The sequence below is a fragment of the Oncorhynchus mykiss genome, chromosome 4 (assembly GCF_013265735.2).
Source record: "Oncorhynchus mykiss isolate Arlee chromosome 4, USDA_OmykA_1.1, whole genome shotgun sequence".
Lineage (NCBI taxonomy): Eukaryota > Metazoa > Chordata > Actinopteri > Salmoniformes > Salmonidae > Oncorhynchus > Oncorhynchus mykiss.
This window is the reverse complement of record NC_048568.1, coordinates 33,358,291-33,381,665: the sequence shown is the minus strand read 5'-3', so window position 1 is coordinate 33,381,665 and position 23,375 is coordinate 33,358,291. Positions and strand designations below refer to the sequence as shown.

At 43.3% G+C, this 23,375-nt stretch overlaps 1 protein-coding gene across 2 annotated transcripts; it reads right to left on the bottom strand.

The window, feature by feature from the left end:
* Nucleotides 1-695: 695 nt before the first annotated feature.
* Nucleotides 696-22,710, bottom strand: LOC110522510 (4-galactosyl-N-acetylglucosaminide 3-alpha-L-fucosyltransferase 9). 2 transcript variants are annotated; one of them, XM_021600953.2, is made up of 2 exons: nt 22,530-22,710; nt 696-1,959 (listed from the first exon to the last, which is right to left on the bottom strand). In XM_021600953.2, the coding sequence occupies exon 2, from the start codon at nt 1,949-1,951 to the stop codon at nt 833-835; it is 1,119 nt and encodes a 372-aa protein (XP_021456628.1). In that variant the 5' UTR covers nt 1,952-1,959; nt 22,530-22,710; the 3' UTR covers nt 696-832. The 2 variants fall into 2 exon arrangements, with proteins under 2 accessions (XP_021456628.1, XP_021456627.1); XM_021600952.2 differs by lacking the exon at nt 22,530-22,710 and adding an exon at nt 21,334-21,638 and having other exon boundaries at nt 699-1,959.
* Between the last annotated feature and the right edge of the window lie 665 nt (nt 22,711-23,375).

Sequence of the window (23,375 nt, the reverse complement as noted above, 5' to 3'; positions counted from 1 at the left end):
GATGATCCAGAAGAAGATTGTGAGAATGTCATATGGTCAGATGACACCAAAATATAACTTTTTGGTAAAAACTCAACTCGTCGTGTTTGGAGGACAAAGAAGGCTGAGTTGCATCCAAAGAACACCATACCTACTGTGAAGCATGGGGGTGGAAACATCATGCTTTGGGGCTGTTTTTCTGCAAAGGGACCAGGACGACTGATCCGTGTAAAGGAAAGAATGAATGGGGCCATGTATCATGAGATTTTGAGTGAAAACCTCCTTCCATCAGCAAGGGCATTGAAGATGAAGCGTGGCTGGGTCTTTCAGCATGACAATGATCCCACACACGCCCGGGCAACGAAGGAGTGGCTTCGTAAGAAGCATTTCAAGGTCTTCGAGTGGCCTAGCCAGTGTCCAGATCTCAACCCCATAGAAAATCTTTGGAGGGAGTTGAAAGTCCGTGTTGCCCAGCAACAGCCCCAAAACATCACTGCTCTAGAGGAGATCTGCATGGAGGAATGGGCCAAAATACCAGCAACAGTGTGTGAAAACCTTGTGAAGACTTATAGAAAACATTTGACCTCTGTCATTGCCAACAAAGGGTATATAACAAAAGTATTGAGAAACTTTTGTTATTGACCAAATACTTATTTTCCACCATAATTTGCAAATAAATTCATTAAAAATCCTACAATGTGATTTTCTTTCTCGCATTTTGTCTGTCATAGTTGAAGTGTACCTATGATGAAAATTACAGGCTTCATTTTTTTAAGTGGGAGAACTTGCACAATTGGTGGCTGACTAAATACTTTTTTTGCCCCACTATACACAGAAGAGTATGTAAGTCTGATTAACCAAAATACCATTTGTAAATATTGTGCACAACCCTGTACTCCTTATGTTTGCCTATATGGTCACAGGCATAACAAATAGATTGGATGAACTCTTGACTCAGTTGAATTAGATGTTGCTGAGCAAATAAGTTTCTACGCCACTGAAAGTAGCGCAGATATGCCTCATCATCCTTGTCCAACTTCAGGAGGAATTCAGCCAGGGCTTTTGCATTGGGAAAGTCATTAACATGGATGAAGGAATCTCCCGGGACAAAGTCCTCATAGTTCTGTCTCGGTGGGCCCAATACTACTGGCACTGTTCCTGCTGCAAGTGGTCCGTTAAGCTTCTCAGTGATGTAGTCTCTGTGGACTGAGTTCTCAAAGGAGAGGTAGAACTTACAGCTGGAGAGTGTTGAGAAGTAGTCCTCATATCTCAAGAATCTTGCAAAGGCTTTTCCATAGACATCCACCTTAATATGTTTGACAAGTTCTGTGTAATAGTTATCCCTTACTGCTGTTCCAGTTGCAGGGTTATTGTTACTCACAATCCAGCAAACTAATTTATCCTTCTTGGGCAGCACAAAGTCCTCACCCTGGCCTTTCCTTGCAGTTAAGCGCCAACGTACAGGGATGTCTGCATCTTCCCTATAACTCAAGGTCAAGTTGAAAAGGTTCTCTAGACCAGGTATTCTAATTGTGTTTGTAGGTGATTCCACATGATACCAGATCCACTTCTGGAATGGTGGTCGAGGTGATTGAGGCAAGTTGGATAAATCATGTTTGATGGATTTGTGAAAGATGAGCACCCCGTCTGCCTTGTTGTACAGAGACCGGTCATCTGTCAGTTGGCAGCCATCAATGTTGAAGAAAGTGGTGCAATCTCTAAAATCAAACCTGCGGTTTTCAGGCCAGAACCACAACAGCATGATGGGCTTGTCTGGCTCTGGCTGCTTCTTAGACAAGGAGTTGTTCTCAGGTGGCTTTGAGTAATGACGTGGCAAAGCAGGTTGGGGAGGGCAGATCTGAGATGGAGCTGATTGATAGTACATTACAAACAGCGTCAGAAATCCTCCTATACCAAGGATCCCGACCAAGATGATACGCAAAGGTCCAGTAAGGAATGTACTAGGCAGCATTTTGGCTCCTGTAAAGAGCAAAAGAAAAACATTACATTCACACAAAGAAATGCAACTAAATGAAGATTTTTTTTTAACTGTTATAAAACAGCTTGTGTGTACACACAAAGTAAAATAAAATAAACTGGTGCAGATTAAAAACACATATTTAACATTTCATATATTTGCCCTCATCCTGTGCCCGAAAGACAACTCTCTCATAAAAGCGATAGAGCTAATACCCAGGAGCGGCAGGTAGCCTAGCGGTTAGAGGCAATCCTGGACAAATTCCGTGTCTGACGGTTCAAATCTGGCAGTAAGTGAGCTGGCAACCGGAGGGTTGCTGGTATCAAATCCTAGATGTCATTGCCTGCCGTTGTGCCCTTAAGCAAGGCACTTAACCCCCCACAACAACAGCTCCCCAGGCACCCAGTGTGGCAGCCCCCCCACACCTCTCCAAAACACACATATTTTGTAGGGGTTAGGTTAAAAGCAGAGGTCAAGTTTCAGTTGGACCTTGTGTGCAATTGATCAATAAAGTGATCTTAATATTGCCCCCCCCCCCCCCAAAAAAAACCTTCGGTCAAATTCTGATTGGAAATAGAAACAACGAGGAAACGTCTACCTGGCTACCTCAAGATTGTGTTAAAGTTTATTTCAGCACAACCTGTTGGAAATATATTTTTTTGATAATGGTGGGTGAGGTATACTTTAAAACAAGTGATCTCATACCCTTATGCTTTACCAATCTAGGCCTAGTTTTAAGTCACATTGATATTTTCTTTTGCTAAAATTATTCTAGAATATGGGCTAAAGAGCTCGCTGTAGCCCTTAAAATGATCTATGGCTATTCATTTTTAAAAAACATTTTTTTTACACAATACAATTTTCCCATCAAGAGAATAAATGTGTAGCCAATTATGCATTTGAGTGTTTGTATTATACTGTATGTTTGCCATGTGTTATGTATTTTCTCATACTATTGTGTATGCAATGTTTGAGTATGTAAAATTGTGCATAATTCAGTGTGTGTAAACTTTGACCAAAAACAAGTAAAGCCGAAGTCACTCGTTCCCTCTTTTGCTATTGATATTTTCTATGTGACCTAAAAATAGGTTATTTCGCAATTGCTCAAATCATTGTAGCCTAATGAAAGGCAGGAATTGAGCATCAATGAGGCCTACAGAATCTACAATTAAAACAATTAACCATGAAGTAGCAAGTGAAGCGACGTTGTCATAGATCTAATATGTTGACCTGTAGATTATTGGTTAGGCTACTGTGAAATGTGTGCGCTTTAAGATAATAGTAGCCTATAGCTGGCCTCATAAATACAAATATTGAAGCAACTGATGTAGCCTAATGCCTTAATACTAGGTAGGTCTATCAATTGAACATACATGAAAGATGTCAATATTTAGCCTAATAATCTAACTAGCTATCATATAATTCATTCATCTTGGTTTTAATTTGTTTTTTTAAATGCATCCTTGCTTCGCTTGTTTATAACATTGCAAACTTTTTAGGCTTTATATTCAACAATTAAGTTTTCGGAGGTCAGAGACAGATTAACATCTTCATTCTATGTTTAGCAGAGGTGTGTGTGTGTGTAAATTGACACAGGAGGGCAAACGGTGGTATAAGACACGTACACCTCGATCCCACCGACAGTGTTGTTTCGCAAAATGGTTGGCAGATATCTGGATATTTGTGCAACAAAAAGTTCAACATTCACCTTCTGATACCACTTCTGTCAAGCATACACTTGAGGCATATGTTTGATAAAGCCAATGTATGCACCACACAGAACGCACTGCAACTGCCTCTGCAAGGCAATGCTGCAAGGCAAAAGCAGCATTCCATTGGAAATGAATGTACTTCTGGTGGACCAAAATTAAATTTTCCCTGTCGGTGTAATTGAGGCGTTAGATGTTCTAATAGTGGTCTGAGGCAGGAGTTAGATTATGAGCGATTTCATGTGCAACGTTTATAAAAGGCTGTTTTGGGAAATGGCTCTGGAATTTAAAGATGCTCTTACGAAGGTTCAAAAAGATTAACTTAGCCTTAAGATGTTTTTGGGAAACCAGGCCCTGGTCTGCGTTCAGTAAAAACAGAAACTGTGATTTACTGAATGACCAGTTGTGTTCAAAATGCACCGCTGCCCTTTAAATATGTCACTCATTGATTAAAGCCACAACCACCAAACATTACAGAGGAGTATAAGAGCCAAGTGAATAATGGCAATATTGAGCATAGTGGCAATATATATTTTTTGAGACGAAAGTAAACATTTTTATAATAAAGTCTCAGTTATACAGCATTTCAATATTAATGTAGGGGATATGGTTAAGGGAATGTCTCCCTGGCTCCCCGTTGCTGTGCGTGCCACCATTGAAATGCCTGAGTTCGATAACTTGGTGAAACTATACTTTAGAATTGACTTTAGTAAGGAAATCCTTGATCTTTTAGCACATAATATTATAAGTATTAGGACCTGGAAAATATTGTCACAGATTGTTTTCAGAAGGACACTGTGGTCACATACTTTTGGTCATGTAGTGTATGTGGACACATGCCCGTCAAACATCTCATTCCAAAATCATGGGCATTAATATGGAGTTGGTCCCCCCTTTGCTGCTAGAACAGCCTCCACTCTTCTGGGAAGGGTTTCCACTGGATGTTGGAACATTGTTGCGGGGACTTGCGTCCATTCAGCCACAAGAGCATTAATGAGGTCGGGCGATTAGGCCTGGTTTGCAGTCTACATTCCAATTCATCCCAATTGTGTTCAATGGGCTTAAGGGCAGTGCTCAGTGCAGGGCAGTCAAGTTCTTCCACACCAATCTCGACAAACCATTTCTGTATGGACCTCAATTTATGCAGGGGGGCATTGTCATCTTGAGACAGGAAAGGGTCTTTCCCAAACTGTTGCCACAAAGTTAGAAGCACAGAATCATCTCAAATGTCCCTGTATGCGGTAGCGTAAAGAGATGTCCCATCACTGGAACTAAGGGGCCTAGCCCGAAACATGAAAAACAGCCCCAGATCATTACTGCTCCACCAAACTTTAAAATTGGCCTTAGTGATTGGCCTTAGTGATTTATGGAGGTTTGGAAAAAAAAGTCAAGGCCATCAGTTCCTTTACCTAAGAAAGCAAAAGGTAATTGAAACAAAATTACTGTACTACACCCTGTAGCACTCACATCTTGGACACTGTGCTATCTAACCTCCAAACGAGCTTCAATGCCATACAGCACTCCTTCCGTGGCCTCCAACTGCTCTTAAACGCTAGTAAAACCAAATGCATGCTTTTCAACCGTTCGCTGCCTGCACCCGCACGCCTGACCAGCATCACCACCCTGGATGGTTCCGACCTTGAATATGTGGACATCTATAAGTACCTAGGTGTCTGGCTAGACTCTAAACTCTCCTTCCAGACCCATATCAAGCATCTCCAATCGAAAATCAAATCAAGAGTCGGCTTTCTATTCCGCAACAAAGCCTCCTTCACTCACGCCGCCAAACTTACCCTAGTAAAACTGACTATCCTACCGATCCTCGACTTCGGCGATGTCATCTACAAAATTGCTTCCAACACTCTACTCAGCAAACTGGATGCAGTTTATCACAGTGCCATCCGTTTTGTCACTAAAGCACCTTATACCACCCACCACTGCGACTTGTATGCTCTAGTCGGCTGGCCCTCGCTACATATTCGTCGCCAGACCCACTGGCTCCAGGTCATCTACAAGTCCATGCTAGGTAAAGCTCCGCCTTATCTCAGTTCACTGGTTGCGATGGCAACACCCATCTGTAGCACGCGCTCCAGCAGGTGTATCTCACTGATCATCCCTAAAGCCAACACCTCATTTGGCCGCCTTTCGTTCCAGTTCTCTGCTGCCTGTGATTGGAACGAATTGCAAAAATCGCTGAAGTTGGAGACTTTTATCTCCCTCACCAACTTCAAACATCTGCTATCTGAGCAGCTAACCGATCGCTGCAGCTGTACATAGTCTATTGGTAAATAGCCCACCCATTTTCACCTACCTCATCCCCATACTGTTTTTATTTATTTATTTTTCTGCTCTTTTGCACACCAATATCTCTATCTCTACCTTTACATAACCATCTGATCATTTATCACTCCAGTGTTAATCTGCATAATTGTAATTATTTGCCTACCTTCTCATGCCTTTTGCACACAATGTATATATAGACTCCCCCTTTTTTTTTTCTACTGTGTTATTGACTTGTTAATTGTTTACTCCATGTGTAACTCTGTGTTGTCTGTTCACACTGCTATGCCTTATCTTGGCCAGGTCGCAGTTGCAAATGAGAACTTGTTCTCAACTAGCCTACCTGGTTAAATAAAGGTGAAATAAAAAAATAAAATAAAAATCTCATCATAAAGTGCTTTGAGAGACTAGTCAAGGATCATATCACCTCTACCTTACCTGCCACCCTAGACCCACTTCAATTTGCTTACCGCCCCAATAGATCCAGACACGATGCAACCGCCACCACACTGCCCTGTCCCATCTGGACAAGAGGCATACCTATGTAAGATAAACACTTATTGACTATAGCTCAGCATTCCACACCATAGTACCCTCCAACCTCGAGGCCCTGGTCCTGAATCCCACCCTGTGCAACTGGGTCCTGGACTTCCTGACGGTCACCCCTAGGTGGTGAAGGTAGGAAACAACACCTCTTCGCTGATCCTTAACACTGGGGCCCCACAAGGGTACGTGCTCAGCCCCCTCCTGTACTTCCTGTCCACCCATGTCTGCATGGCCATGCACGACTCCAACTCAAATCATCAAGTTTTCAGATGACACTACAGTGGTAGGCTTGATTACCAACAACAATGAGACAGCCTACAGGGAGGAGGTGAGGGCTCTGGGAGTGTGGTGTCAGGAAAATAACCTCACACTCAACATCAACAAAACAAATGAGATGATTGTGGGCTTCAGGAAACAGCAGAGGGAGCACCCTCCTATCCACATCGATGGGACCGCAATGGAGAAGGTGGAACGCTTCAAGTTCCACGGTGTACACATCACTAACAAACTGAAATGGTCTACCCATACAGACAGTGTGGTGAAGGCGCAACAGCGCTTCTTCAACCTCAGGAGGCTAAAGAAATGTGGCCTAAAACCCTCAAATTTTTACAGAAGCACAATTGAGAGCATCCTGTCGGGCTGTATCACCGCCTGGTATGACAACTGCACCACCCACAAAGCTCTCCAGAGGGTGGACCGGTCTGCCCAACGCATTACCGGGAACAAACTTTCCACCCTCCTGGACACCTACAGCACCATCAGACTGCTAAACAGCCATCACTAGCACATCAAAGGCTACCTGAAAAAAAAGCTGCCTATTGACATAGATTAGGAATCACTGGCCACTTTAAAAAGATTCCGTATCTAGCATTACTCATCTCATACAGTTGAAGTCAGAAGTTTACATACACCCTAGTCAAATACATTTAAACTCAGTTTCACAATTCCTGACATTTAATCCTAGTAATTCCCTGGTCTTAGGTTAGTTAGGATCACCACTTTATTTTAAGAATGTGAAATGTCAGAATAATAGTAGAGAGAAATATTTATTTCAGCTTTTATTTCTTTCATCACATTCCCAGTGGGTCAGAGGTTTCCATACACTCAATTCATATTTGGTAGCATTGCCTTTAAATTGTTTAACTTGGGTCAAACGTTTTGGGTAGCCTTCCACAAGCTTGCCACAATAAGTTGGGTGAATTTTGGCCCATTCCTCCTGACAGAGCTGGTGTAACCGAGTCAGGTTTGTAGGCCTCCTTGCTCGCACAGGCTTTGTCAGCTCTGCCCACAAAATCTATAGGATTGAGGTCAGGGCTTTGTGATGGCCACTCCAATACCTTGACTTTGTTGTCCTTAAGCCATTTTTCCACAACTTTGGAAGTATGCTTGGGGTCATTGTCCATTTGGAAGACCCATTTGCAACCAAGCTTTAACTTCCTGACTGATGTCTTGAGATGTTGCTTCAATATATCCACATAATATTCTTGCCTCAGGATGCCATCTATTTTGTGAAGTTCACCAGTCCCTCCTGCAGAAAAGCCCCCCCACAGCATGATGCTGCCACCCCCGTGCTTCAAGGTTGGGATGCTGTTCTTCGGCTTGCAAGCCTCCCCCTTTTTCCTCCAAACATAATGTTGGGGAATAATCAGAATTGGTTGGTAACATAGGTAAGATGTTTTTTTATTCATCATATGTTTGTAAGTTACTTCTCATCAGAATGTTATTTTTGTATAATACTGTGGCGGGGTTGCAGTATCTGTTCTATGTCAAGACTAAGTTGTTTGGGCCGGAGAGAGGGGAGAGGTCAAGCGTGTATCTCTTGGCTCCACAATGTCTGTGTGCCAGTCAGTGCGTCTCTGTGATCTTGTCAAGATAGGATGGATTTGATATATGCCTGTTGATATGGAGGATTGGTTTATGGTTCTGAGTTTGAGAAAAGAGACAAAGCTGAACGATTTATTATGTCTATGCTGTCTGACTATGTGTGTTTTTTGCTATTAAAGGATCTCAGCTGCAATGTGTAAGGAGCTCATATAATTAAAAATTGACTTTGTGAACAAACTCTGACGTGTGTGTAGTTTGCTCTCATGATTTGGTAAATAGAGGAAATTTCCACGACATTAACAATGGTCATTATGGTCAAAGAGTTCATTTTTGTTTCATCAGACTAGAGGACATTCCTCCAAAAAGTACGATCTTTGTCCCCATGTGCAGTTGCAAACCGTAGTCTGGCTTTTTATGGCGGTTTTGGAGCAGTGGCTTCTTCCTTGCTGAGTGGCCTTTCAGGTTATGTCGATATAGGACTCGTTTTACTGTGGATATAGATACTTTTGTACCCATTTCCTCCAGCATCTTCACAAGGTCCTTTGCTGTTGATCTGGGATTGATTTGCACTTTTTGCACCAAAGTACGTTCATCTCTAGGAGACAGAACGCGTCTCCTTCCTGAGCGGTACGACGGCTGCGTGGTCCCATGGTGTTTATACTTGCGTACTATTGTTTGTACAGATTAACGTGGTACCTTCAGGCATTTGGAAATTGCTCCCAAGGATGAACCAGACTTGGGGGTCTACAATTTTTAATCTGAGGTCTTGGCTGATTTAATTTGATTTTCCCATGATCTTAAGCAAAGCGGCACTAAGGTTGAAGGTAGACCTTGAAATACATCCACAGGTACACCTCCAATTGACTCAAATGACGTCAATTAGCCTATCAGAAGCTTCTAAAACCATGACATCATTCTCTGGAATTTTCCAAGCTCTTTAATGGCAGTCAACTTAGTGTATGTAAACTTCTGACCCACCTGAATTATGATACAATGAATTATAAGTGAAATAATCTGTCTGTAAACAATTGTTGGAAAAATGACTTGTGTCATGCACAAAGTAGATGTCCTAACCGACTTGCCAAAACTATAGTTTGTTAACAAGAAATTTGTGAAGTGGTTGAAAAACTAGTTTTAATGACTCCAACCTAAGTGTATGTAAACTGCACTCCACACTATCTTAGTCACTTTAATTGTTGTACAATTTCGTCACCCATCTCATATGTATATACTGTACTCTATACTATGCCACTATCTTAGTCCAATGCCGCTCTGAAACACACATATTTCTGTGTATATGTTGTGAAACTGTTCGATATTTCTGCACTGTCAGAGCTAGAAGCACAAGCATTTCGTAACACCCACAATAACATCTGCTAAACACATGTATGTGAGCAATAAAATTTGATTTGACATGGTGATTTTAGGCTTGTGTGAGGCTGCTCAGCCATGGAAACCCATTTCATGAAGCTCATGTTCTGACGTTGCTTTCAGAGTCCGTTTGGAACTCGGTATTGAGTGTTGTAACCAATAACAGACGATTTTTACGTGCTACAGCACACGGCGGTCCCGTTCTCTGAGCTTGTGTAGTCTACCACTTCGCGGCTGAGCAGTTGTTGCACCTAGACGTTTCCACTTCACAATAACAGCATTTACAGTTGACCCGGGCAGCTCTAGCAGTGCAGAAATTTGACAAACCGACCTGTTGGAAAGGTGGCATCCTATGACGGTGCCACGTTGAAAGTCACTGAGCTCTTCAGTAAGGCCATTCTACTGCCAATGTTTGTATATGGAGATTGCATGGCGGTGTGCTCGATTTTATACACCGGTCAGCAATGGGTGTGGCTGAAATAGCCAAATCCACTAATTGGAAGTTGTGTCCACATACTTTTGTATATATAGTGTAGGTAGAGATAGCGGGTAGTGTGTGGGTAGTAAAAAGTAAGGTCAAAAACAAACAAATGACCTAATACTGGTTCAAACATGCATCATTGCGTACCTATGCTTATCAATGGAATGAGTTAATAACTCCCATGCCAAATTTACCACTGACAATTTCAGATTATAGGCATACACTAAACGGCAATGGTGGGTTATGAGCATTAAAAAAATGTAAAATCAAAAAAATTACTGCCGCTGGTCACTAAATACGAAGAGAAGTGTGGTCGAGTTCCTGTCATCTGCTACAACGTTCTGCTGCGTAGCCTAGGCAAACACCTTGCAAAAAAAATTGCATAATGGCAACTATTATCAACTTTATCCATGGTGCTTTACTAACAGTATTATTTCCCCCTTACGACTATAGGCTAGTTGGCTGTGAGCACGCCCAATAAAACAAATTATCTTGGGATCCTGGAGACCAGTATGCCCCATTTCAAGCTGCTCTCCAAATTCGCTCCAACACCGCTATTTTGCAGCCCATTATAAATCTATAGCGGCACACTAGATTACCCACTAATCGTACAATAGTGGGTAAGTGAAAGTAAATTACAGGAACATCCAACGGCTGCCGGAAAAATGAACAATGAAGCAGGGGTTATAGCAAGAGTCTGTGGGAGGAGAGGCAACTCAAGTAATAAGCATATGAGACTACTTCATTGGAAGTGTAGCCTACATAAAACACCATGCCATTACGACGTATAGGCTGCTGGCCTAGCTGTTACTCTAAAATATACTATGCAGTGTTGGCATACACAGGGGATTGAGAATAACATTGTAGCGAATTCGAAGGGCACCATGTCTGCAGGCAACTCCACGCCTCTTCGCAGTCTGACAATGCACAACAGCCGGTAGAATGGTGTTGCTTTGGGGATAACCGTGTGTGTGTGTGACGCCTGTTTGAATGACTGTTTGACACACATACCTCCCGCAATCGCCAAAATATAACAGCCACAGGACAACTTTGGTTGAACGTCGTAAAGGACCAGTCGCCGAAACTGAAGAGATATAGCTAGCTAACGACCCCCTTTTCCACAGGAAAAAAACGAGACAGAGGCTTGCTAGCTACGATAGCTAGCTAGCTGGGATTTTCTATAAGGAATCTGCCTCCCGAAAAAAAGCTTCTCCCAAGTGGGTGTGACCTACCCCCATTGCCTGCTGCACTGCTTTTTGGATTCCACCTGACAATGTGTTGACCGTCTGCCCTGTCTCTCCTTGTCTGGTACAGGTACCCCCGAGCTTTTGCTCGCCTCCAGCACACACGCACTGTTGGGGCGAGTGATGCTTTGAACTTACAATGGCCCCTAGTGGTTATATATTTTTTCTTGTGCTTTATGCTATTTGTCTCATGACTCCAGTGTGCTTTGTGACTATAAACTTGCTTGTTTACCAAATGTGGGGCAGACTGGTTGTTCCCACACTCGGGACCCCGACTTACACGGCCTACCATCCTATTTTAACCACCTCTCACCGGCTTTGTATTCATGTTACCTGATTAAATTGTTGTACAATATGATCTTGTTGCCATCTGATGCACATTCAAATGTCAAATCAACACTGCAGAGCTCTCCCTGTCCTCTGCCGTGCCCTGATTGTATTACTGATGATTATATCTGGAAATGTGCATGTACACACTGGCCCATCTACTGTTGCTAGTCCCAATTCTCCTCTGATTTCGGCTTCACTGATTTCTGCTCTCGTAAAAGCCTGGGTTTTCTGCACGTTAAACCTAGAAGCTTATTACCTAAAATGGATCCATTGAAAGTGTGGGTTCACAGCTCCAATCCAGATGTGTTGTTCATTACTGAGATGTGGTTAAGGAAGTGTGTTTTGAATACTGATGTTAACCTTTCTGGTTTTAACTGCTTTTGGAAAGACAGATCTTCCAAAGGTGGTGGAGTGGCAATCTTTACCAAGCAACACCTTCAGTGCTCAGTTGTCTCCACCAAGTCTGTCCCCCAAAAATTAAAATTTGCTGGTTTTAAGCATTAAATTTCAAATAGCTCTTTGTTGACTGTTGCTGGGTGCTATCGTCTTCCATCAGCACCAGCCTGTACCCTTCCTGCCCTAAACTCTCTCCTGGCCATTTACACTAAGTCTGAATTTGTCCTGCTAGGTGACCTAAACTGGGACATACTTAAACCACCTGACCAAGTCATAAAGCAATGGCACTCCCTAAATCTCTCAGATTATTACCAACCCGACTCAGTATGATTCCAAACACCCAGAAAAGGCTACTCTTTGATGTTATCCTCACAAATAATCCTGATAGGTATCAGTCTGGTGTTTTCTGTAATGACCTTAGTGACTACTGTTTTACAGCCTGTGTTCGTGATGGCTGCTCAGTGAAACGGCCGGTCCTGATTTGTCATAGACACTTGCTAAAAACTTTAATGAGCAAGACTTCCTTCATGACCTGGCCTCTGTAAAATGGTATAGAATAAGCTTGATCCCCTCTGTCGAAGATGCTTGGACCTTCTTTTTTGATATTTTCAGTGGTATGTTAAACAAGTCCCCATAAAGAAAATGAGAATTAAATACAGGTTCAGCCCCTGGTTTGGCTGTGATCTGTCAGAGTTACTCCACTTCAAGAATTCCATTTGGCGAAAGGCTCGGCACACGCATAAATCAGGCTGACTGGCTCACGTTCAGGCGAATTAAAAAAGTGCACTCAGGCTATCCGGAAGGTCAAAGTTAGTTACTTTAAGGAGCAGTTCTCCAAGAAGTTCTAGGAGGTTAAAGACCTGGAGAATAAACCCTCCTCCTCAAAGCTGCCCATGTCCCTTAATTATGTGGTTGTTACTGACAAAGAGCACATGGCTGAGCTCTTTAAATCACTACTTCATTAACTCAACCATGCCTCCTTGTCTGTCCAACATTTCCTCATCTCCCACCCCTTCGAATGCAAATAGCCCCGATGCTCCTCCCTCTTTTTCCCCTGAGGTTACAAAGTTTCTCCCTGCAGTCACTGAGTTCAAGGTGCTAAAGGAGCTCCTTAAACTTGACCCCCAAAAAACATTGGGTCAGATGGTTTAGACCCTTTCTTCTTTAAGGTTGCAGCCCCTATCATCGCTAAGCCTGTCTCTCCTGTCTGGCGAGGTTCCCATTGCTTGGAAGGCAGCCACGGTGCATCCTTTATTTGAAGGGGGATATCAAGCTGATCCTAACTGTTATAGGCCAATTTCTAATTTTCCCTGTTTATCAAAAGTGTTGAAAAACTTGTCAATAATCAACTGACTAACTTTCTTGTCTATAGTATTCTCTCTGGTATGCAATCTGGTTTCTGCTCAGGTTATGGATGTGTCACTGCAACCTTAAATGTTCTCAATGATGTCACCATTGCCCTGGATTCTAAGCAATATTGTGCTGTTATTTATACTGACTTGGACAAAACTTTTGATACGGTAGACCATTCCATTATTGTGGGCCGGCTAAGGAGTATTGGTGTCCGAGGGGTCTTTGGCCTGGTTTGTTAACTACCTCTCTCAAAGAGTGCAGTATATAAAGTCAGAACATCTGCTGTCTCAGCCACTGCCCGTCACAAAGGGAGTATCCCAAGGCTCGACGGTAGGCCCCACGCTCTCCTCAATTTACATCAACAACATAGCTCAGGCAGTAGGAAGCGCTCTCATCCATTCATATGCAAATGCTAGTCTTATACCCCTCCCCGGATTGTGAAAAACACTCTACAACAACGCTTTCGTAGTGTCCAACAGGCTTTCTCTGCCCTTTACCTTTTGTTTTGGAGGTGTTCAGACCAAGGTAATGTGGTTTGGTAAGAAGAATGCCCTTCCGCCCACTGGTGTGATTACTACCTAAGGATTTAGACCTGGAGGTAGTCACCTCATACAAGTACCTGGGAGTTTGGCTACACGGTACACTGTTTTTCTCAGCGCATATCAAACCTGCAGGCTAAAGTTAAATCTAGACTTGGTTTCCTCTATCGTAATCGCACTTCTTTCACCCCAGCTAAACCTGATACAGATGACCATCATACCCATGCTAGATTACAGAGACGTAATTTATAGATCAGCACAAAAGGGTGCTCTCGAGCGGCTAGATGTTCTTTACCATTCGGCCATCAGATTTGCCACCAATGCTCATTATAGGACACATCACTGCACTCTATACTCCTCTGTAAACTGGTCATCTCTGTATACCTGTCGCAAGACCCACTGGTTGATGCTTATAAAAACACTCACCCCTATCTGAGAAACCTATTGCAACCCTCATCCTCCACATACAACACCTGTTTTGACAGTCACATTCTGTTAAAGGGCTCCAAAGCACACACATCCCTGGGTCGCTCCTATTTCCAGTTCACTGCAGCTAACGACTGGAACGAGCCGCAAAAAAGCTTAAACTGGACAGTATTGTCTCAATCTCTTCATTCAAAGAATCAATCATGGACACTCTTACTGACAGTTCTATTGTTGTGTCTACCTGCTTGCCCTTTGTGCTGTTGCCTGTACCCAATAATGTCTGTACCATGTTGTGTTGCTACCATGTTGTGCTGCTGCCACGTTGTGCTGCTGCCATGCTATGTTGTCGTCTTAGGTCTCTCTATGTAGTGTTGTGGTGTCTCTTGTCGTGATGTGTGTTTTGTCCTATATTTAAAAATAATATTAATCTCAGCCTGTCCCCACAGGGGCCTTATTCCTTTTGGTAGGCTGTCATGATAATAATTTGTTCTTAACTGACATGCCTACCAAATAAAGGTTCAATCAAATCAGATTTCAAATGCGATTTGTGGCAAAATTGGGAAGAAGTAGAATAATAAAATAGGTGTGGATAATAACAGTAGTGTTCTTTCTGACAAGCACAGTAATTACCCTATATTAGCCCATTGTTAATGACAATAGTTCCGCTGTTAAGACTAAATTAAGTAAATAGATAAGTCTCCTATAGACAAGATTTCAAATCTACCCCCTAACCAAATTATTTTTATATTCATTGTCCCCCCCCCCCCCCCTCCTAGAATCAAGCTTACACTTTTCAGTTCACAATTATTTTAATAGTTACAAATCAGGTCACCCTACCAAACTTCCCTGCTAAAACATACTGTAGGTCTGTCAGCTGCCTTTTCGTTGTTGCTTCCTAAATGTCAATCACCAAACGAGGGGACTAATGCAAGTGTGGATTAAATCAACTTTACTACATGCTGTCAAATGTCTGCAATAATAGGGACGGGAGTAATAGCACTAATTGTGTTAACATTGTACATAAAACAGCACTACCGTTCTCCTCTTTTTTTAAAGTTTAATAAACTCAGCGGAGAACATTCTCTCGCTCCATTCAGCTCCACTAACTACAAATACTTAGGTGTCTGGTTAGACTGTAAACTCTCCTTCCAGACCCATATCAAACATCTCCAATCCAAAGTTAAATCTAGAATTGGCTTCCTATTTCGCAACAAAGCATCCTTCACTCATGCTGCCAAACATACCCTTGTAAAACTGACCATCCTACCAATCCTCGACTTTGGCGATGTCATTTACAAAATAGCCTCCAATACCCTACTCAACAAATTGGATGCAGTCTATCACAGTGCAATCCGTTTTGTCACCAAAGCCCCATATACTACCCACCATTGCGACCTGTACGCTCTCGTTGGCTGGCCCTCGCTTCATACTCGTCGCCAAACCCACTGGCTCCATGTCATCTACAAGACCCTGCTAGGTAAAGTCCCCCCTTATCTCAGCTCGCTGGTCACCATAGCATCTCCCACCTGTAGCACACGCTCCAGCAGGTATATCTCTCTAGTCACCCCCAAAACCAATTCCTTCTTTGGCCGCCTCTCCTTCCAGTTCTCTGCTGCCAATGACTGGAACGAACTACAAAAATCTCTGAAACTGGAAACACTTATCTCCCTCACTAGCTTTAAGCACCAACTGTCAGAGCAGCTCACAGATTACTGCACCTGTGCATAGCCCACCTATAATTTAGCCCAAACAACTACCTCTTTCCCTACTGTATTTAATTTATTTATTTAGCTCCTTTGCGCCCCATTATTTTTATTTCTACATTGCACATACTTCCACTGCAAATCTACCATTCCAGTGTTTTACTTGCTATATTGTATTTACTTTGCCACCATGGCCTTTTTTTTGCCTTTACCTCCCTTCTCACCTCATTTGCTCACATCGTATATAGACTTGTTTCTACTGTATTATTGACTGTATGTTTATTTTACTCCATGTGTAACTCTGTGTCGTATCTGTCGAACTGCTTTGCTTTATCTTGGCCAGGTCGCAATTGTAAATGAGAACTTGTTCTCAACTTACCTACCTGGTTAAATAAAGGTGAAATAAATAACAAATAAATAAAAATAATCTTGGGGGGGCGTTTCTTTAAAACATGCATTCAATCCCCTTACATAACTAGACCAATGTGCCACAATGACAGTGACAGAGGTGCCGCTCATGATGTTAAATAAATTGAGCACAGTTGAAAAGTTAATGCTCTGACTATAGAATGGACTAATTCAAAAAATAAAAGCACTACTTTTCAAACGAGGTAAAGACAGTTTCAGGTTGGCTAGACAACAGATATTCATGCTTTCAAATCTTAATAGCCCTCAAACCACTTGTGCCACAGACTCCAAATAAGTGTCATGATGTTGGAAAAAAATTGTGCACATTGCACAGGACTTATTTTCACGATTTGGACACGGATTCCCTTTCCAAAGATAATAAACATGTGGAGAAGTGAACAGCATTTGGTATTCCTAGTTGAATTAGGGAGCGTAACCAAAGTAAAAAAAAATTTTAACATTAGAATTTCAATAGCTCCTTGGTCATGTGACCTACTGACCTCAAAACTACTTTCAGAATGTCCACGGACTGGCAGAGACGGGAGCAGTGAGGTGTCCAATGCAGAAACGCAACAGATCCCGGAGAAGCTGTCTGGAGCCCCAGGGAGAGTTCTCTTTTCTTTGTGAAGGGCAGGGCACCCTGGAATGGGTTCGCTACGGCACATGCCGGCCCCGTTCGCGCGGCGCATAGCAGCTGACTTAGAACTGTTGCGGACCAGGGGAATCCGACTGTTTAATTAAAACAAAGCATTGAAGACCCAAGGTGGGTGTTTACGCAATGTGATATCTGCCCAGTGCTCTAAATGTCAAAGTGAAGAAATTCAATGAAGCGCGGGTAAACGGCAGGAGTAATTATGACTCTTAAGGAGTCCTTAGCCCAGGACATTGGGTGTCTATGCTTCCCAAAATAATGTGAAGTCGAATACGGGCTACTCCAAACCATACATTGTGTCACCTGCTTGCAGGTAGCCCTAACATAACAACAAACTGGAGCAAAAGGCGTCTTCAGGTCAAACGAAACCCTGGTCCGGCTGAGAGTAACTACCTCAGATAGGTTAAGACATGGGAGGTAAGGGAAGACGGCAAAGTCAGATCCATAACTTCGGGATAAATAGTACCGTAGCCCTTGGAGGGCTCTTCCAACCCCTAATCTGTCACTTGTTTGAAGGAGTCTCTCCAACGGCTAGGATACATACTGTCGCTAGCATGTTAGTACAGGGGGTAAAGGGAGATAATGAGGTAGCCCTCTAGCAGTTCTCTTCCAATCTCTCCCTGTATGTCACCTGTTTTCAGGTGTCGCTAACGATGCAAACCAAACAGGAGTTAGCTGCAGATGGTGACCGCTGTTGATTGTTTACAGAAGGCGGCAGTCAGTCCTGGAATACAGGGCTTTCGGTCAAGCATGAAAATGTGAGGGCAGCTCCACCAGACTCAATGATTTTCTGCTCTTGTAAACTAATCCTGACCTTGACAGGAAGACAATCTGATAATAATGGCTCGAATGCATCCCTGGCTTTGTCTGGGGGGGGGTTAAAGTCCTGGGAGACAGCTGTGTTTTAACACGCGCACCCCGCACCCCCCCCCCCCCTGAACAAGGCAGTTAACCCACTGCTCCTAGGCCATCATTGTAAATAAGAATGTGTTCTTATCTGACTTGCCTAGTTAAATAAAGGTTCAATAAAAACTTAGCTAACTCTAAACCGAAGGTTTGAATCGAAAGCTGGCTTTGGCTGGACCCTCTAACAGTGGGCACTAAATGGAGATGGAATGTGCCTAGTGGTTATGGACACTGCCAGGTCTCAGGTTCGCAGGGGTGCGGGACTCTACACATTCTATGTGGGAGCTCTCCTCCACGCTCTTTGGAGCATGTAGTGGAGATGACATGTGCCTTACCATTAGCTGACACTACCAGGCCTCAGGCTTGACTATGTGGGACACCACACATTGTATGTCTCCTCTACGCTCACTAGACTCGAGGCGGAGACTAAACCCATTGGCCCCGCAGTGATAGGGCAATGCATGGATCTGGCTCATGCCCTACGAAGTGAGGAGAGGCATCTCCAGCTTGTCTGGGGAGAAAGTCCTACATCTGATGTGGGTAGTACCATCAACACCCATTGATTTTCTGTGGACCCATAAAATGGACAGAAGCAGCCTAGGATCACTGAATGTCAACTTGATGAAATTCAAAGGAGCTGTAGTACTGTAAATTCAAAGGAGCTGTAGTAATCCTGCTCAGTACGAGGAAGAACAACAGGTTCAGACATTTGGTGTATGTGCTTGGCTGAGTAGCCAATGGTGCGAAGCTACTATCTGTGGGATTATGACTGAACGCCTCTAAGTCAGAATCCCCCCCCCCTAAACGTAATGATACCTTAGCGGCGCGGATCTTTGGTTGGCCCAGGACAGCCTGCCTCTTTTGGCAGATGAGTAGAGCCGTCCGTGACGGAGTTGGGGTGCGGCCGGGTGAGTTGCTGCCCTTCTCCTGATGCGCACCGCATGTTTGTGGGGAACCTGGTGCTAAATTTCTTGTAGACGACACGATTCTGGGTTAACGTTTCATACGTAGCAGAGCAGCTCACTCGCTGCGATCTATTGAAAGTCAGCCCTCGATCCAAGCTTTTGTCAGGGACGGAAGGCGTCTTCCTCCACCATCCTCCTTCTTTACTTACCAGGTGCACGCAGAAGGGCCAGAGGCCAGACACCGAGTGTGAGGGGGCACAGGCAGGCGGGTAGAAGGCATAAAACATTGGGCTCTGGATAGGTAGGGGGCTAGGTGGTGGTCGCCCATCCACCCGGACCCGTCCTCTGGTGGGACTGTGAGTCAGATTGGGAAGTCAGCTGTGGAAGTGAAAGGGTCCCCAGGTGCACGAGGAGGCCTCCCCCAAGGCGGGGGGCACTCAGAGTCCGAGCAGGGGCGGCCGGACTCGGGGGGGCTGGGAGAGGAACTCAGGCTGTGGAGGTTGGAGTAGGGACTTTGTCTCTGAGCGTAAAAAAGTAGGTGGGTCACTAGGTGCACAGAGCCTATTTCACGGGGTTCCTGACAGCGGGACTATACACGTCTTAGTAATTCCAGATAGTAAACTATACTTTAGGCCAAAGGAGAGGGGTGTTGACCAGGTAGGTGTGGAGGCCTGTAGTTCCAGGGAGTAAGCTCTCAGGCCCAGGGAGAGGGCGGGCGGGCAGGCAGGGAGTGTAGGCCTAGAGGCCAGGAGACAGAGGTCACCAATCCCCACCCTCCTCTATATTCCTTACATGTTGTGGCTAGTCAATTACTCTCTATAGAACAAACTTCAAGTCAACAACAAAATTAATAACTAATGTATGTGTGTTATATTAAACAGAGGGAGTAAAATGTAGGCAAGCAATAAACATTTCTGAACTATTAGACAAATAAGACATGTGAGAGATTTATTTATAGACTACACTTGAAACAAAGAGCGAAACCGAAAACTGCAGACATTACTAGTGCCTCCCCATCAGAGGCGGAAATCAACGTAACTGCGCATTCGTAATATGGTACATCTAGTGGACTAAAACTCCGCTAGGAAAACCTAGTGTGATGATCTGTTGCATAGGTTGCCTTTACACAGGAAGCACAATTCTGATCTTTGCCCCTAGACTAATTATTTTCACAATTAAAGCTGCCTGTCTAAACGCAGCCTAAGGAATCCGTTTTTACAAAAAAGTAGGCAGCCTTCTAAATAGTAGCCTAAAGTATGATTAGTAAGCTTGGGGGACCGATTTCACAAAACACATTTTAGGGCTAAATTCATAGTTAGAACCTTCGTATGAGGTTCATTACATCTCCGAGCTATTTTCCAAAACCATCGTTTTTAACGTTGCATTTAACATTCGTAATCTAGGGTCTGTCCCAGACCACTCGTAGAACAGCTAAATGCATAGTTAATGCTTTTTTTGCCGTCACTTTATACACAGACCTCCGCTAAACATATAATCACATTTTTTACCCGTCTTCTCTGTGACCGCCGATTATTTAGGAAGTTGACGACAAAAAGTAGCACGTCTTTGCAATTGATACAAACAAGCGACGCATACAAATATGCTTAAAATGAAATCCGAGAGGACAACAAAAATATAAACACTAGACTATAGGCCTATTTCAATCATATTGAAATATATTTCGTGGTCAATCAATTGAGTTCTATTTTGTTAGTTGTAGGCGACTAATTTGTCTCAATACATTTCAGGATGTGTAGCCTAACATATGCACAATGTGCCAAAATCGGTGATTTAGTGCATTTTCATTGGCAAACGGAATAAGCCCCTCTATTTGCAGTCGTAGGTGGCCTATTAATCTATAGCAGCTGATTAGTTGTCAGTATTGTGAACGAATTATAGAGTTAAGAAAATATCTAAATTGAGAAAGCGGATACGAGTGCTCTTCTTGAGATCCTATCACTATTGACACATGCTCCAACCACGCACCTAGCGACCGTTCTTTCTACGTGGTGTTTTGAGAAACGCATGTTAGGCCTACATCTTCGGCTGCTGTAGGAAAACTGCATCGTTAAAACACTCGTAAACCTAAATTATATCGCTATCGGGAAACTGGGCACAGCACACGATGTAGTTTGAGTGAGTAGTAGACAATACATTTCGGACACAGCCTCAGACATATAAAAGTCAATCCTGTAAAATATACAAGTACATTTGCATGTATTATTTTACTTGACAATTCAAAACGGAACTCAACAAAGGCACCAATAAGGGAAAGCCTGTAAGACAAAAAGATAATGCCTCACCGGTCAACAGGTTGTTCTTGTCACGCCGTATTCAGAGCTTCTGGTCAAGTCATTCATACACACGCCCGATGAGAACTATGTAGCTGTTACTTTGGTAGGCCTACTCATCAGTTCAATAAAGCGATAGGAAACCACGAGAAGCTGTTTCACAAGATCCTCCAACTACACTGGGTGTGAGAAGGGGGAAAAAACAACTTCTGGACACCCTTATAGTTGGAAAACATAGCATTATTGTCAAGGTGAAATAGAGGTTTGCCTCAGCGGGGAGGGGCAAGCCAGATCGCGTTACTTCCTTCTAAGCCACGCCAATAAACGGTAAAGAAAAACATCCTCCATCGGGTATCTTTGGAAAGTGTTGATGCAAGAAGTTCTACTTCATACATTTCAGACGTTAGTACGGTTGAAAGTATTGATAATATCGGGTAATAATAACAATAGTCACGCCGTTGACTTGACAGCGTGGGAGGAAGTGTGCGGGGTTCATATAAAACCGTACACCAGACACTCATTGTCCATTCTTCTCGCAAAGTTATTTTAGTTGTATCAAGCAAGTTGACTGCTCCCCATTTTTCAGATTGTATCTTCCCATGTCCTGTTTTTAGGATATGTTGTTTCTTAACATGACAGCGCATGATTTATTTAATTGGCCGTCAAAATAAGTTAGGCTATTTGATCGGAGAAACCTGCATGATGTAAAAGGTGTCCGTCTCATTACATTGCCATACATTTTATCTCCAGCCTGTAGGCTACAGAAAAGGCCACATACTCTTTCTACCATATCCTATATCTGCTACATGATTTATTTTTTAGATTTTCTTTTTGACCGAACTTTGGTGGAGCGCCCCAGCTATGCGTCTCTCCAACAGCACCCTGGAGAGGCGAGCTGGGAATGGACTAGCAAAATATTTTGTGCCCCTCCCTTTGACAAAGTGGGAACTGTTTATCACAGGGTGGCATCATCACTCACATAAAAAGGCCATAAGGCACTGGTTGAGAGAAATTGTCATTGTTTTTTAAGCAGAATTATGTTTTATGTGTTGTTGTTGGTGTGACTTGATGAGTTTGTCTCAGAAAATGCCACCCTCGCCGCTCTCCCCTACCTATCCCCTTTATCGGAGGACATCGGGCTTCCTTGTCTTGTGCTGACTTAGCCCCCCAGCTAGTGTGTGTGTTGGCCACTGTACTCCGGTGCTAACCTTGTCAAGATATCCTCCACTGCTGTGCTCGTTATCGAGGCCACCGGGCACTGTCGTCCTTCGATTATTTAAAACTTCAAAGGGCCACTTCCCTCAATAACCACGTCTAGGAAGGATGTTAGTTTAGCCAGCTATAAATCGTGAGATTCGGATTGCCTCTGTAACAGGGTGGTTATGTTTCCACTTGCCTCGAAAGAAAGGTGTATTTAATGTTCAAGCATTCTTATTGGTTGGTTCAATTCCGATGAAAATAAGGCGTGTTGTGATTGGCCCCGCTTGCAGATGGGGGAGATCGCGAACGTCAGGTTTAGCCAGCTATAAATCGTGAGATTCGGATTGCCTCTGTAACAGGGTGGATATGTTTCCACTTGCCTCGAAAGAAAGGTGTATTTAATGTTCAAGCATTCTTATTGGTTGGTTCAATTCCGATGAAAATAAGGCGTGTTGTGATTGGCCCCGCTTGCAGATGGATTACCAAATGACCGCCATTGTTGCGTTTCACATATATAAGCCTACATTTCAACATGATATGTCTCCTGTTCCAGCCCTGTGGTCATAGCTAGGCTCACCCAAAATTATTTTGCAGGAGCTGTACAACTCCCGCCAGATTATTGTAGCTCTATACCTTTACTGTGTATTGTGGTAGCTGTTGTAATACAGTCTCCTATTACTATTATGTTAGTTAATTTGATTAATAAGTATGTTGCAAAATACATATTTTTATATATATACTTTTTGAGCTGAGAAAACACTGCATCACCATGATGCTGGGCATGCATGGCTGCGCCTCTTGTGGAGCTGAACTACAAGTAGAAGATGGTCATGACCTGTGCTACGCCTGCCGAG

Coding starts and splice junctions, on each gene's coding strand:
- LOC110522510 (XM_021600953.2), bottom strand. CDS start 1,951: ATGCTGCCTAGTACATTCCTTACTGGACCTTTGCGTATCATCTTGGTC.